Source organism: Ahaetulla prasina, chromosome 3 (genome assembly GCF_028640845.1).
Source record: "Ahaetulla prasina isolate Xishuangbanna chromosome 3, ASM2864084v1, whole genome shotgun sequence".
Lineage (NCBI taxonomy): Eukaryota > Metazoa > Chordata > Lepidosauria > Squamata > Colubridae > Ahaetulla > Ahaetulla prasina.
The window spans coordinates 116,385,814-116,399,022 of NC_080541.1; the positions used below are offsets into that span (position 1 = coordinate 116,385,814).

Below are 13,209 nucleotides of genomic sequence, written 5' to 3' on the forward strand. Positions count from 1 at the left end.
TTATACGGTTTTTATTTGGAGATGACAGATTTGGATGAGATACTCACAGGAATAGAGGAGAGAATGATTAAAAAATTGTATAGTTCTTTACTTTCTATTAAATTAAAAGAAGAACAAGTAAAAGAAACAATGATAGCATGGGCGAAAAACTTTGGATATACAACAGAGTTAGATAAATGGCAGCAACTATGGGAAAGAAACTATAAGTTGAACTATATAAAGAAACTATAATAATGGCAACAGCATACAAAGAGAATTTGTATAAAATGTTTTATAGATGGTCTATATCACCGGAAAGATTGGCAAAAATGTTTAAAGATAAATCAACTAAGTGTTGGAAATGTCACCAGACACTAGGATCATATATGTGGTAGACGTGCAGAAGTGAGAAATTATTGGGAAAAAATTCAGATTTGGTTAGAGAGGTAATTAAGAAACTATTAGAATGTGCAGAAATGAATAGATTAACATTAGCAATTAAAGGAAAGGAAGAATCAGAATATTACAACATATCGGGTCAATTTTATTATTGGATAAGAAAATACGTAGGTATCTAGAAGAGGAAATTTATAACAAACAACAATTATTAATACATAACCCGCATGATCAAGAACTTAAAGATGCAATAAAGTTATTACAGAATCAATTTAATATGATAATAGCTGATCAGGTGGCAACAAATATACAATATGCCAAACATAATACTTTTTCTAATGCAAATAGACCTCGTAGGTGGTTAGCATATACCTTAAGGAAAAGACAAAAAAAACGTACTATAGAAAAAATAGAATATAAAGGTAAAGAGAGATACCAACAGGATAAAATTAAAAAAGCTTTTTTAGAATATTATACAAATTTATATCTTAAAGATAATATATTGAACAGGGATATTGATAATTATTTGAAGGAATATAAGGCTAAAAATTTAACTTTAGAACAAACGAATGAACTGAATCGGCCTGTAACTTCTGAAGAAATTATTTTGGTAATTAAACAATTAAAAATGGGGAAAACTCCTGGTACGGATGGACTTACAGTTAGTTATTATAGGAATTTACAGGATGAGATGTTAGGTCCACTTAAGGAATTATTTAATCAGATACAATTAGGAGGGGGAATTCCCCCCTCATGGAGAACCTCTTTTATTTAGAATAGAATAGAGAATAGAGAATACTATCATTCCAGACATTCTTCTAACTAAGCTAAACCAGCTACAGGTACCGGAACAGACTTGTAAGTGGATCACAAGCTTCCTAACAAACAGGAAGCAGCAGGTGAAGCTAAGCAAGATCACATCAAATACCTGTACAATTAGCACAGGGGCCCCCCAAGGCTGTGTGCTCTCCCCACTTCTTTTCTCTCTGTATACCAATGACTGCATCTCCAATGATCCATTTGTTAAGCTACTGAAGTTCGCAGATGACACAACAGTGATTGGTCTCATTCGAGACAATGACGAATCCGCATATAGACGAGAGGTCGAACGACTAGCCTTGTGGTGCAACCAAAACAATCTGGAACTGAACACACTCAAAACCGTAGAAATGGTGGTAGACTTTAGGAAAAACCCTTCCATACTTCCACCTCTCACAATACTTGACAACACAGTATCAACAGTAGAAACCTTCAAATTTCTGGGTTCTATCATATCGCAAGATCTCAAATGGACAGCTAACATCAAAAACATTAAAAAAGCACAACAAAGAATGTTCTTTCTGCGCCAACTCAGTAAGCTCAAACTGCCCAAGGAGCTGCTGATCCAATTCTACAGAGGAATTATTGAGTCTGTCATTTGCACCTCTATAACTGTCTGGTTCGGTTCTGCAACCCAACAAGAAAAACACAGACTTCAGAGGATAATTAGAACTGCAGAAAAATAATTGCTACCAACTTGCCTTCCATTGAGGACCTGTATACTGCATGAATCAAGAAGAGGGCCGTGAAAATATTTGCAGATCCCTCGCATCCTGGACATAAAAACGACGCTATAGAGCACTGCACACCAGAACAACTAGACACAAGAACAGTTTTTTCCCGAAGGCCATCACTCTGCTAAACAAATAATTCCCTCAACACTGTCAGACTATTTACTGAATCTGCACTACTATTAATCGTTTCATAGTTCCCATCACCAATCTCTTTCCACTTATGACTGTATGACTATAACTTGTTGCTGGCAATCCTTATGATTTATATTGATATATTGATCATCAATTGTGTTGTAAATGTTGTACCTTGATGAACGTATCTTTTCTTTTATGTACACTGAGAGCATATGCACCAAGACAAATTCCTTGTGTGTCCAATCACACTTGGCCAATAAAATTCTATTCTATTCTATTCTATTCTATTCTATTCTATTCTATTCTATTCTATTCTATTCTATTCTATTCTATTTCATTGATACCAAAAGAGGAACAGGATTGTTCCAAACCTGGGAACTATAGGCCAATCTCGCTTTTAAATAATGATTATAAGATTTTTGTTAAAATAATAGCTAATAGATTAATGTTGATTTTGCAGCGAAGAATTCATAATGATCAATCTGGATTTATAAAAGGGAGACAGATGAGGAATAATGTTAGGTACATTGTTAATTTACTGGAGTATTTAGAAAAGAAAAATTTTATTCCAGCAGCATTTATTTTTCTTGATGCAGAGAAAGCTTTTGATCAATTGCATTGGGATTTTTTATTTAAATTAATAGAAAAGATGCAATTTGGAGATGGTTTTACAAGAATAATTAGGGCAATTTATGGAGAGCAAACAGCACAGATTATAATTAATGGTAGCTTAACAGAACCTTTTAAGATTGCGAAAGGAACAAGACAGGGATGTCCTTTATCACCATTATTGTTTATTCTAACTCTAGAACCATTATTGGATAAAATAAGAGAAGTAAAGGAGATAGAGGGAATTAAAGTTAGACAACATGAATATAAGCTGAGAGCTTTTGCAGATGACCTGGTGATTACTTTAACAAACCCTATAAACTCTAGTAAATCTTTGTTGGAAATAATTGATCAATATGGGAAGGTTTCAGTGTTTAAGGTAAATCAGAAAAAGACAAAAGTGATAATAAAAAATATGGCCAGACAACAGAAAGAAAAACTAGAGGAAATAACAGGATTTGAAATTGTAAAGAAGGTTAAATACTTAGGGGTCTATATTACATCGTCAAATGTGAAATTGTATAAGAATAACTATGAGGTTTTATGGCAAAAAGTTCAGAAGGAGTTGATTGTTTGGAAAAAATTGCAATTATCCTTGCTGGGGAGAATAGCTGCTATTAAAATGAATGTTTTACCTAGATTTTTATTCCTCTTTCAGATGATACCAATAATTAAGAAAGATAAGAATCTTGAGGAATGGCAGAAGGGAATTAATAAATTTATATGGGAAGGTAAAAAAGCTAGGGTTAAAATGAAAATAATTCAAGATTCCCGGGAAAGGGGAGGTTTAAAAATGCCCAATTTTAAATTATACTATGAAGCAGCTGCTCTCTCTGTAATAAGTGATTGGTTTAATTTAACGGAGGAAAGAATTTTGAATATAGAAGGTTATGACTTGCTATATGGATGGCATGCATATTTAATTTATGACAAAAAAGTGGATAAGGCCTTTAAAAATCATGTGTTAAGAACTGCTCTTCTGCGTGTTTGGAAAAAATACTCTTACAAACTAAATTATAAGGGAAAAATTATACTTGGTTTCAATATGAGCAACTATGTGCTAGATGGAAGGAAGATCAGAAAATTGGTATAGAGCAGAACAGGGGAAATTTGGTAAAGCAAATTAGAAATCAGTCTCAGGAACATATAAAGAGATTGTATAATGTGTTACTTGAAATAGTTTCTGAAAGGGATTTGGTAAAGGACTGTATGATAAAGTGGGCACAAAATTTTCAGGAGCCAATATTATTGGAAACTTGGGGAAAAAATTGGGTTAGAAATGTTAAATTCACGCAGGCACAGAATCTGAGGGAAAATTTTTATAAAATGTTTTATAGATGGCACTTAGATCCTAAGAAATTATCGTGTATTTACCCAGATATGCAAGCAAAATGTTGGAGATGTAATTGTGATGATGCTACATATTTTCATATTTGGTGGACTTGTAAGGATATAAAGGCCTTTTGGATAAAAATTTGGTGGATTTTACAAAATGTTTTGAAAAAGAAGATAAAGTTCCTGCTGCAATTTTTTTTGTTGGGAATTATTACGGACTGTACAGTAATTGAGACTAAATTGATTTTAAATCTAATAACAGCAGCAAGATTACTAACAGGACAATACTGGAAGAAAAAAGAAGTACCTACAATAGAAGAATGGATATTGAAAATTGCCAATTTGGCTAAGATGGCGAAGATATCAGCCTTTTTGAAAGACAATACGCAAGAAAGATACTTAAAGGAATGGGAAAAATGGATTGACTATATTCAAAGTAGATATCAGACTAAGAGTTATCAGACTGTTTTTGAATGATTATGATGTATTATTTTTGATTGTTTTCAGGGGAAGTTAGGAATTGATGATTGTAGGGGTATAATTAAGTTGGGACGAAAAATTTTTAGCATATGTTTGTTTTATTTTTAACTATACTTTGTGCTCGTTCCGGGAAGTCGGGGGGGGGATGGGGGTTGTGAAGGGAGGGGGGAGGGGAGGTGGGGGGAAAGGGGGAGAAAAAATTTTCTGTAAAACTTTTTGAATTAAAAAAAAAAAAGAAAATGAATATGGACAAAAAGCAGTGCAAAATTAAATAAATCCGGAAGAAAAATGTTTTAACAGGAGATATATTAAATTGAAATGTAAAAGCAAAGAAATATAAATATGATGACACAAAATTTGTACCCAGATTACACAGTGAATGATAAATGATGTAATGTTGGTTTTAAGAAATAAAAAACTTTATTTATATATTTTTTGAAAGAAACAACTTTCTTCAGCATTTACCGTTATTTTATTGTTTTCCTTGTTTTTACAACCCAGAAAACAATTTTCCCCACACAATTTTTTGAACAAAGTATAAGACAAAGCAGGAAAAGTTAATGCCAGATTCTTGTTTTCCTGATCTTAAAATAAAACTAGTTTTTCAAATGAGACAAAGTGTTAACTTGCTTAATTTTCAACTAAAAATAAAGCAAAGCTCTGAAACAAACAAATAAGTGGAAGAATTATTTTAATGTGAATTACAGAAAACTGATTTTAATATATTAATTATGAAATCTTTAGTTAGCTATAATATCCTACTTTTAAACTTCAGCTATTTAAATGGATTGGAAAAGCTTAATAAATTCATGTAATTCAAATTCTTGATAAATTTTTTCCAAACTCAGAGAACAGTACTTAGAAACAAATTGTTTTTTTTAAAACTGCAGGAGTCTTTGCAGACTAAATAATATTATTTGGTAATATTATTATCTCTTTTATTCATTAAACATGAAATTCAATCAATAATAATATATTACTAAATAATATTATTTATTTATTTAATATTTAATATATTATTATTATAAATAATATTATTTAATAATATTGGAAATAACTTAAATATAATTCCCAAAGGAACAGGGTTCATTGGAATAGTTTCAGTAGGAGAGGAAAAGTTTAGTTACCTCTGCTCTTATGTTACCCGAAGCATTCAAAGCAGACTTTGGAGTTGTCTTTTGCTCACTTGCAGAAATTTTGGGATCAAATTCTGATTTCGTCATCTTCCCTTTCCTTTGTGAAGAAATATTTTCTGTATGCTGACCTACAAGGCTACAAAATATGTAAACATTCAAAACAAAGATTTCCAGCTACGTTTGTCATTAAAAATTTAATGTATTATAATAAATTATATAAACATACGAGTACATAAAATAGAAAGTACAGAACTTCCACTAAGGTATGATGACAAAAATAATTTCAATACTCACCCCTCTGGGGAAGTGACAAGCGAGGAAGGTTCACTCTGAGAATCAGTTTCAAGTGCCTCATTTATATCACAGTCAGACTCTGACTGTTCAACTTCAGTAGTGCTAACTATAAGGATATCAGCACTGGAATTTTCTATTGCACTGAAGGAAAATGGAAACAAACCAAAGATTTAGAATGCAATTTAGACATAAATAAAAAACAAGATTGCACTATAAATATGTCAAACCCAATCTTTTGTGAAAAAAAATAATACTTGTCTTGCCTTTAGATCTACATTTCAATTCAAATCCAAGATTTGAATGAGGTCTAAATGTTAGCAAGAAATACATGCAAACATATATGTTTTCTAAATTCAGGTATTTGAAGAACTGGATGTGGTAGAAGAGAAGCAGCATGAAAAAGAGGAAGCTAAACAAATGTTAAAAGAGATTTTCACTGAAATAATTTTACTTGAAGTAGTTTCCAAGTCAAACTGATCAATCAACATCTCAGATGACTTCACTGTCATACAAAGTGATTCCACCACTACCTGCTCAGTATAAAGCTAAGCCAGAATAATATCAGACTTGGATGTGGATTAGATATACTTTGATGTGGTATGTTTTTTTATACTGAAGAGATGTGGGGAAGTCAAAAGTATTGCTATCAAATGGAATGGAGCAGGGACATGATTCAGGGCTTATTGAATGGCCTGTGGATTATTTTACTTTATTACCAAATTTTAATTTAAAAATTAAAATGAATCTGCTTCAGAATATGTTTTAGTGGAGTTCCAGGGAAGATGAAATAGATGGAGAAACCAAAGGAACAGTTTATCACAAAATAGTGTATTGGCTCCAGCCCTTTTTAATATTTACACCAATGATCAGCTCTCCCTGAAGGTACTAACAACTATATGTGTACACTGACAATTGAGCAATGACCAGACAGGGAAAAACATTTGAGGAGATTGAACAACATTTAGCTAAAGCACTGGTAGAGCTGAATTGATACTATTGTGAAAACCAATTAAGACCAAATCCAACAAAAACTCAGGTATGTGCCTTCCATCTTTGCAATAAGCAGGCTGCTAGGAAGCTGTATACTATATGGAAGGGACATTACTGGAGCGTCAGGCTTAAATATTTAGGGGTTACTCTAGATAGAGCCCTAATAAATAAGCAGCACTATTCTAATACTAAACTGAAGGTCAGTAGACAAAATAACATCCTCAGGAAATTAATGAGCTCTACCTGGGAAGCCAAACCAAGGATCCTTAAGACAACAGCTACTCTTTGCTACTCAGCAGGCCAGTCAATACCTGCCCAGTCAATTTAACTCAGCACATGCTGGAAAAGTAGGTTTTGCTCTGAATGAAGATGGCAAAATTATTATTGCATACCTTAAACCTACTTCTCAACATAAAATCTACCAACTAACCAGCACTGCCCCACCTGCTATTCACAGAGAAGCAGCAGCACACACAGAGAGGTTTAAATAATCTATATCTAGACAATACCCACTATGGCAGACATGTCAAACTCATGGCATGCAAGCCTGATCCAGCCCACGATGTGGTTAGATCTGGCCTGTGAAGCTGCCCTGGAGACAACAAGGAGCCGGTCCCTGCAACCTTGGCCCCGGCCCAACCTAGTACTCCCCCTGGGAACAAGCAAAGGAAACAGCTGACCTGTGATGAGCAGAGTCTTGCCCCACAAGCTGACCATGTTCTGGTCTTAGTAGAGCAGTGCAAAGAGCCCCAGCAACAGCACTGTGCCTGCCACCAGTGCCTCTGCCACCTCCATGGCCTACTCGCTGCCCAGTCTCACCGGGAGGGAGGGAGGGAAGAGATGGGAAAGAGGGAGGGAAGTCCTGCTTTAGCACTTGGCCACCAGCAACCCTGTTGCCCTCTCGCCATTCCTTTACCCACTCCTCCTGGGCTCTTCTGGTGGTCTCCCATCTTATCGCTGAGGATGCTTTGCTTATAAATCATTTTGTTAGATAGTGCCCACTGTTCAAGTCTGTCAAGATCCTTCTGTATTTTAAGCTATTCCTGCCAGCTATTCCTGCCAGCTTGGTATCATCTGCAAATTTGATGAGTTCCCCATATATCCCCTCATCCCAATCGTTGATGAAGATGTTGAAGAGTACTGGGTGTAAAACAGACCATTGGGGTACCCCACTGCATACTTCTATGTACTGTAGATGCAGTTTATGGGTGGGTTCCAAATTTTTTAATTACCGGTTCTGTGGGTGTGGTTTGTTTGGTGGGCATGGTTTGTTGGTCACGTGACTGGGTGGGCGTGGCTTGGTCATGTGACTGGGTGGACTGGCTTGTTGGTTATGTAACTGGGTGGGTGTGGCTTGTTGGTCATGTGACTGGGTGGCCATGGCCAACTTGACATCACTCACGGCAAGGGTTAGGGTTAGGGTGCCTGGCCTCTCTTCGCCTCAAAGACCTCAATAAGATACAATTTCCCCGTTTATTTATTTACTACTACTGAACATTCAAAATATACTATTTAATCCTATGCATATATTCCATATGTGTAAATACATATTACATAGTATTGTGTGTTTATAGGTACAAAAAAGATACATTATCTACTATATATACTGTACGTGTATGTACACATACACTCACACGCAGCTCTTCTAAAACTATACCCATTCAACCTCATTTACATTTGGAAAAACACACCGAGTCCACTTTCTGCCACACATTTAACTATAACTTCTGTACTTTTCTCACTTAATAATGCTCTTGCTTAGCAACCAAAATTTTGGGTTCAATTGTGGTCTGCCTTCCTCTGCATGGCAGCCTTGTCCTAGTAAACTCCTTCTCCTTTCTGGCAATTTTCCTCTCTGTTAGAGGCACCAAAATAATCCAGATGATATAAAGTTTCTTGCTGGAGCAGGAGTTGGACTAGATGGCCTCCAAGGTCCCTTCCAGACTTAGATTGCTGTCCTGTTTCAAAGCGTTTTCTGAAGCCACATCTAGTGCCAGGGCTTGTGGTCCTCTCCCCTCCCCTCCCCCTCCCTCCCTTTCTTTCTTTGTCTCCCTTCCTCTTTCTTTCTCTTTCTCTCTCCCTTCCTTTCTTTTTTCTTGTCTCCCTTCCTTGCTTCCTTCCTTTCTTTCCTTACTTCCTTCGTTGTCTCCCTTCCTCTTTCTTTCTCTTTCTCTCTCTCCCTTCCACTTTCCTTCTTTCTCTTTCTTTCTCTTTCTTTTTTCTCTCTTACTTTCTCTCTTTCTTTGTCTCTTTCTTTCTTTCTCTCTCTCCCTCCCTCCCTTCCCTTCATACTGAAACGCCAGCAAAAAACCCCACTTTGCTCCTAAAATGTTCTAGGGCAGGGGGTCTCGAACCTTGGCAACTTTAAGACTTGTGGACTTCAACTCCCAGAGCTCCTCACTCAGCAAAGCAAAGCTGGCTGAGGAACTCTGGGAACTGAGGTGCACAAGTCTTAAAAGTTGCCAAGGTTGGAGACCCCTGTTCTAGGAGAACAATCCATGTCGCTAAAAAAAGAAAGAAAGAAAGTGTTGTGTCTTGCCCGCTCTCACCGCAGCCGGGGTTTGCTTATCTGCTTCCGAACACTGAAGAATGTCCTCCCGGCCCCAGCCCTGGCTCCATGCCCAGACAGGCTGAGGAGGGGGCATCTCCCGGCCCCAGCCCTGGCTCCATGCCCAAGCAGGCTGCAGAGGAGGGAGCACCCCCCGGCCCCAGCCCTGGCTCCATGCCCAGGCAAACGGAGCGGCTAGACCCCTCCCCCGCCTCCACAGCATGTGAGCCTGAGGAAAGTTTATTTCCAACAGCTGCTGATTGGAGTGACCCTCGCATCAGAAGACTGGATAGGCGGAGGCAACAGAAGGAAGGGAGGGGCAGGCCTTAATGAGTGCTGAGTCATGGAGCCACACCCCATGGCCTATATAAAGGATCTGCTTTCTGGCAGTCTCTGAGTCAGGCAAAGTCGAACTTATCTTGCTGAAGTCACTTTCTGGTCTCCTGCCTGCTCTGAGGACTTTGCTAGGACTTTGGGCAGAGCTGCAGAGGCAAGCCTGATTCGGATTTCCCTGACCCGGCCGTCAGCGGAGGAGTGGGACACGACATCTTACCTGACTCCCCACACACATCTACAAGATGGATCAGCAACAGCTGGCGCAGATTGTGCAGCAGCTACAAGCAGATAACCAGCAACTGCAACAGCAAGTCGCCCAGCTGACTGCTCAACTGGCTGCTGGGAATGCCCCAGCAGTCCAACCTCCTCCTCCTCCTCCTCCTCCTCCTCCTCCTCAGCACCACAGCCCGGTACCGGTGCTGGAGAAGTTCTCAGGACGGATGTTCCCGGCCTTCATGGCCCAGTGCCAGACCTACATGGCAATGCGGCCGGGGGACTTTCCAGATGACCGGGCCAGGGTGGCCTTTGTGATGAACCTGTTGTCTGGCCAGGCTGCGCAGTGGGCCACGCCTTTGGTGCTCAGGGACAGCCCCTTGCTGGCGGACTACCAGGGGTTCTGGGGGCAACTGCGCCTAATATATGAAGACCCCGTGCGGGCCCAGACGGCTGCCTGGCGCCTCGGAGAGATCCAACAAGGGCCCCGCCCCCTCCGGGAGTACATAGCAGAATTCCGGTTGCTGTGCCATGATTCGGACTGGAACGACAAGGCACTAGCGGACGCGTTCAAGAGGGGCCTTTCGGAAGAGCTCAAGGACGAGCTGGCTCGGGTGGAGGCGCCGCGGACCCTCATTGACCTGGTGCCCCTCTGCCTGCGCCTCGACACCCGTCTCCAGCAACACCCGTCCTGTCGCCGCCAGCAACCATCAAAGACCGTCGCCCTCCCTCGACCAGTGCCGACCCGCTCCTAACTCCATGGGCCCCGCGCTTCGTGGCTGCCGCCAAGGAGCCCATGGAGTTAAGAACGGCCAGGCCTCGCCTGACGGCCCAGGAGCGGAGCCGGAGGCACCAAGGGGGGCTGTGCTTGTACTGTGGGGAGCCCGGCCATTTCGCCGCCGCATGCCCCAGGAAGCGCGGCGGAGCACGTACGCCCGTCCCCGAATCCCAGCCTGGCCAGTCGGGAAACGGGGCAGGCCCGGCCCAGGGGAAACCCTAGGCCGGGCACAGACCAAGCCCCCGCCAGACATGGCCGACGTGGACCCCGGGCCCCCTCGGCACCTGATTTTGGAAACCCGGGTGTGGGTGGGTGACCGGCCAGAAGGGATCCCGGCGCACGCGCTGGTGGATTCGGGGGCCACCACAAACTTTATGGACCAGGCCTTTGTGGACCATTTTGGTGTCCCCTTGGTTCCGGTAGACCCTCCGATGAGCGTCGAGACCATCGACGGGAGGGAGCTGGTGGCCGGACCCATTAACTTCACCACGCAGCCCTTGCGCCTCGCCATGGGGGACCACGAGGAGGCGATTCGCTTCTACGTGACGGCGGACCTCCACTTCCCAGTGATCCTCAGACTGGCCTGGCTGCGGACTCACGACCCTCAGGTGGCCTGGTCGCGGAACGCCATCTCGTTTCCCAGCCTGCAGTGTGTCGACCACATCCGCCACACCTGCGCCGGCCAGGACGTCTTCACCCCGGCCGTCGCCGTGCCCCCTGAGCTGCAGGACTTCGCTGACGTCTTCAGCGAAAAGGAGGCGGACCGCTTACCCCCGCACCGGCCCTACGACTGCCCTGTGGACCTGCAACCCGGCGCCCCGCTGCCAACGGGACGCCTGTATTCCATGTCCGAGCCCGAGTTGGCCGCCCTCAGGGACTTTCTGGACAAAAATCTGGCCCGAGGGTTCATCCGGCCTTCCAAGTCCCCTCTGTCGGCCCCGGTCCTCTTCGTGAAAAAGAAGACGGGGGATTTGCACCTGAGTTGCGACTACCGCCGGCTGAACGCCATCACGGTGCGGAATCACTACCCCCTGCCGCTCATCCCAGAGCTGATGGACCGGCTGCGGGAGGCCTCCATCTTTACCAAGCTCGACCTCCGGGGGGCCTACAACCTGGTGCGGATGCGTGAAGGGGACGAGTGGAAGACGGCGTTCGGCACCCGGTACGGACACTACGAGTACACGGTCATGCCGTTCGGGCTGACCAACGCCCCCACCGTCTTCCAACATTTTATGAACGATGTGTTCCGGGACATGTTGGATTGGTTCGTGGTGATCTACCTGGACGACATCCTGGTCTGCTCCCGGTCCAGGGAAAGTCACCTCCAGCACCTCCGCCTGGTCCTGCAGCGCCTGCGGGAGCACCAGCTCTACGCCAAGCTGGAGAAGTGCTTTTTCCTCCGGTCGTCCATCGAGTTCCTCGGGCACATCCTCTCACCCGAGGGGATCGCCATGGACCCGCGCAAGGTGGAGGCCCTGAGCAGCTGGGAAGCCCCGCGTCGGGTGAAGGATGTCCAGCGGCTGCTGGGCTTTGCCAATTACTATCGGACCTTCATCCCGGGCTTCGCCACGCTGACGGCTCCGCTCACCCAGCTCCTCCAGAAGAAGGTCCCGTTCCAGTGGGGTCCCCCGCAGGAGGAAGCCTTCACGGCTCTCAAGAAGGCTTTCGTCACGGAGCCCATCCTGCGACATCCCGACCCGCACCGGCCTTTCGTGGTGGAGACGGACACCTCCAACGTCGCCCTCGGAGCGGTGCTGCTACAGGCCCCAGCGGATGGTGGCACTCTTTTTCCCTGCGCGTACTACTCGCGGAAGCTCAACCCTTCCGAGCGCAACTATACCATCTGGGAAAAGGAGTTGCTGGCTATCAAGGCCGCGTTCGAGGCATGGCGGCACCACCTGGAGGGGGCCCGGCATCAGGTGGAGGCCGAACGGACCATCGGAACCTCGAACATCTCACCACGGCTCGGAAGTTGAACCAGCGGCAGATCCGGTGGTCGCTGTTCTTTGCCCGGTTCAACTTCCGCGTCACCTATATCCCCAGCGGCCACAACCGGAGGGCGGATGCCCTGTCCCGTAAGCCGGAGTACCTGAGCGCCCAAGACCCTCTTATTCCACGGACAGTACTGCCGGTGGAAGCCTTGGCCGCCGCCCGGGAACCGGTGGACTTACGGGCCCGGGTGCGAGAGGCGCAGCGCCAAGACGCCTGGTCTCAGCAGCGGCGAGCGGAGGCGGGCCCCACGTCTCCGTGGACATTGGAAGACGACGTACTCAAGTTCCGGGGGCGGTTGTATGTGCCCACGGGACCGCTCTGGTCCCTTCTCCTGGCCCAGTGCCATGACAACCCTGCCGCGGGCCATTTCGGGTTTTTCAAGACTCTCAACCTGGTGACGCGGACCTTCTGGTGGCCCCGGGTGCGGCATGATGT

At 43.6% G+C, this 13,209-nt stretch overlaps 1 protein-coding gene across 3 annotated transcripts in view; it reads right to left on the bottom strand.

Moving 5' to 3' along the window:
* SUCO (SUN domain containing ossification factor) overlaps positions 1–13,209 on the bottom strand; it is a 261,150-nt gene that overhangs the window by 206,729 nt on the left and 41,212 nt on the right. For all 3 annotated transcript variants that reach the window (XM_058175843.1, XM_058175842.1, XM_058175844.1), the window contains 2 exons: positions 5,918–6,058; positions 5,615–5,759 (listed from right to left, as the gene is read on the bottom strand). In XM_058175843.1, coding sequence (XP_058031826.1) covers positions 5,615–5,759; positions 5,918–6,058 — 286 coding nt within the window. The remainder of the gene's footprint in view (positions 1–5,614; positions 5,760–5,917; positions 6,059–13,209) is intronic.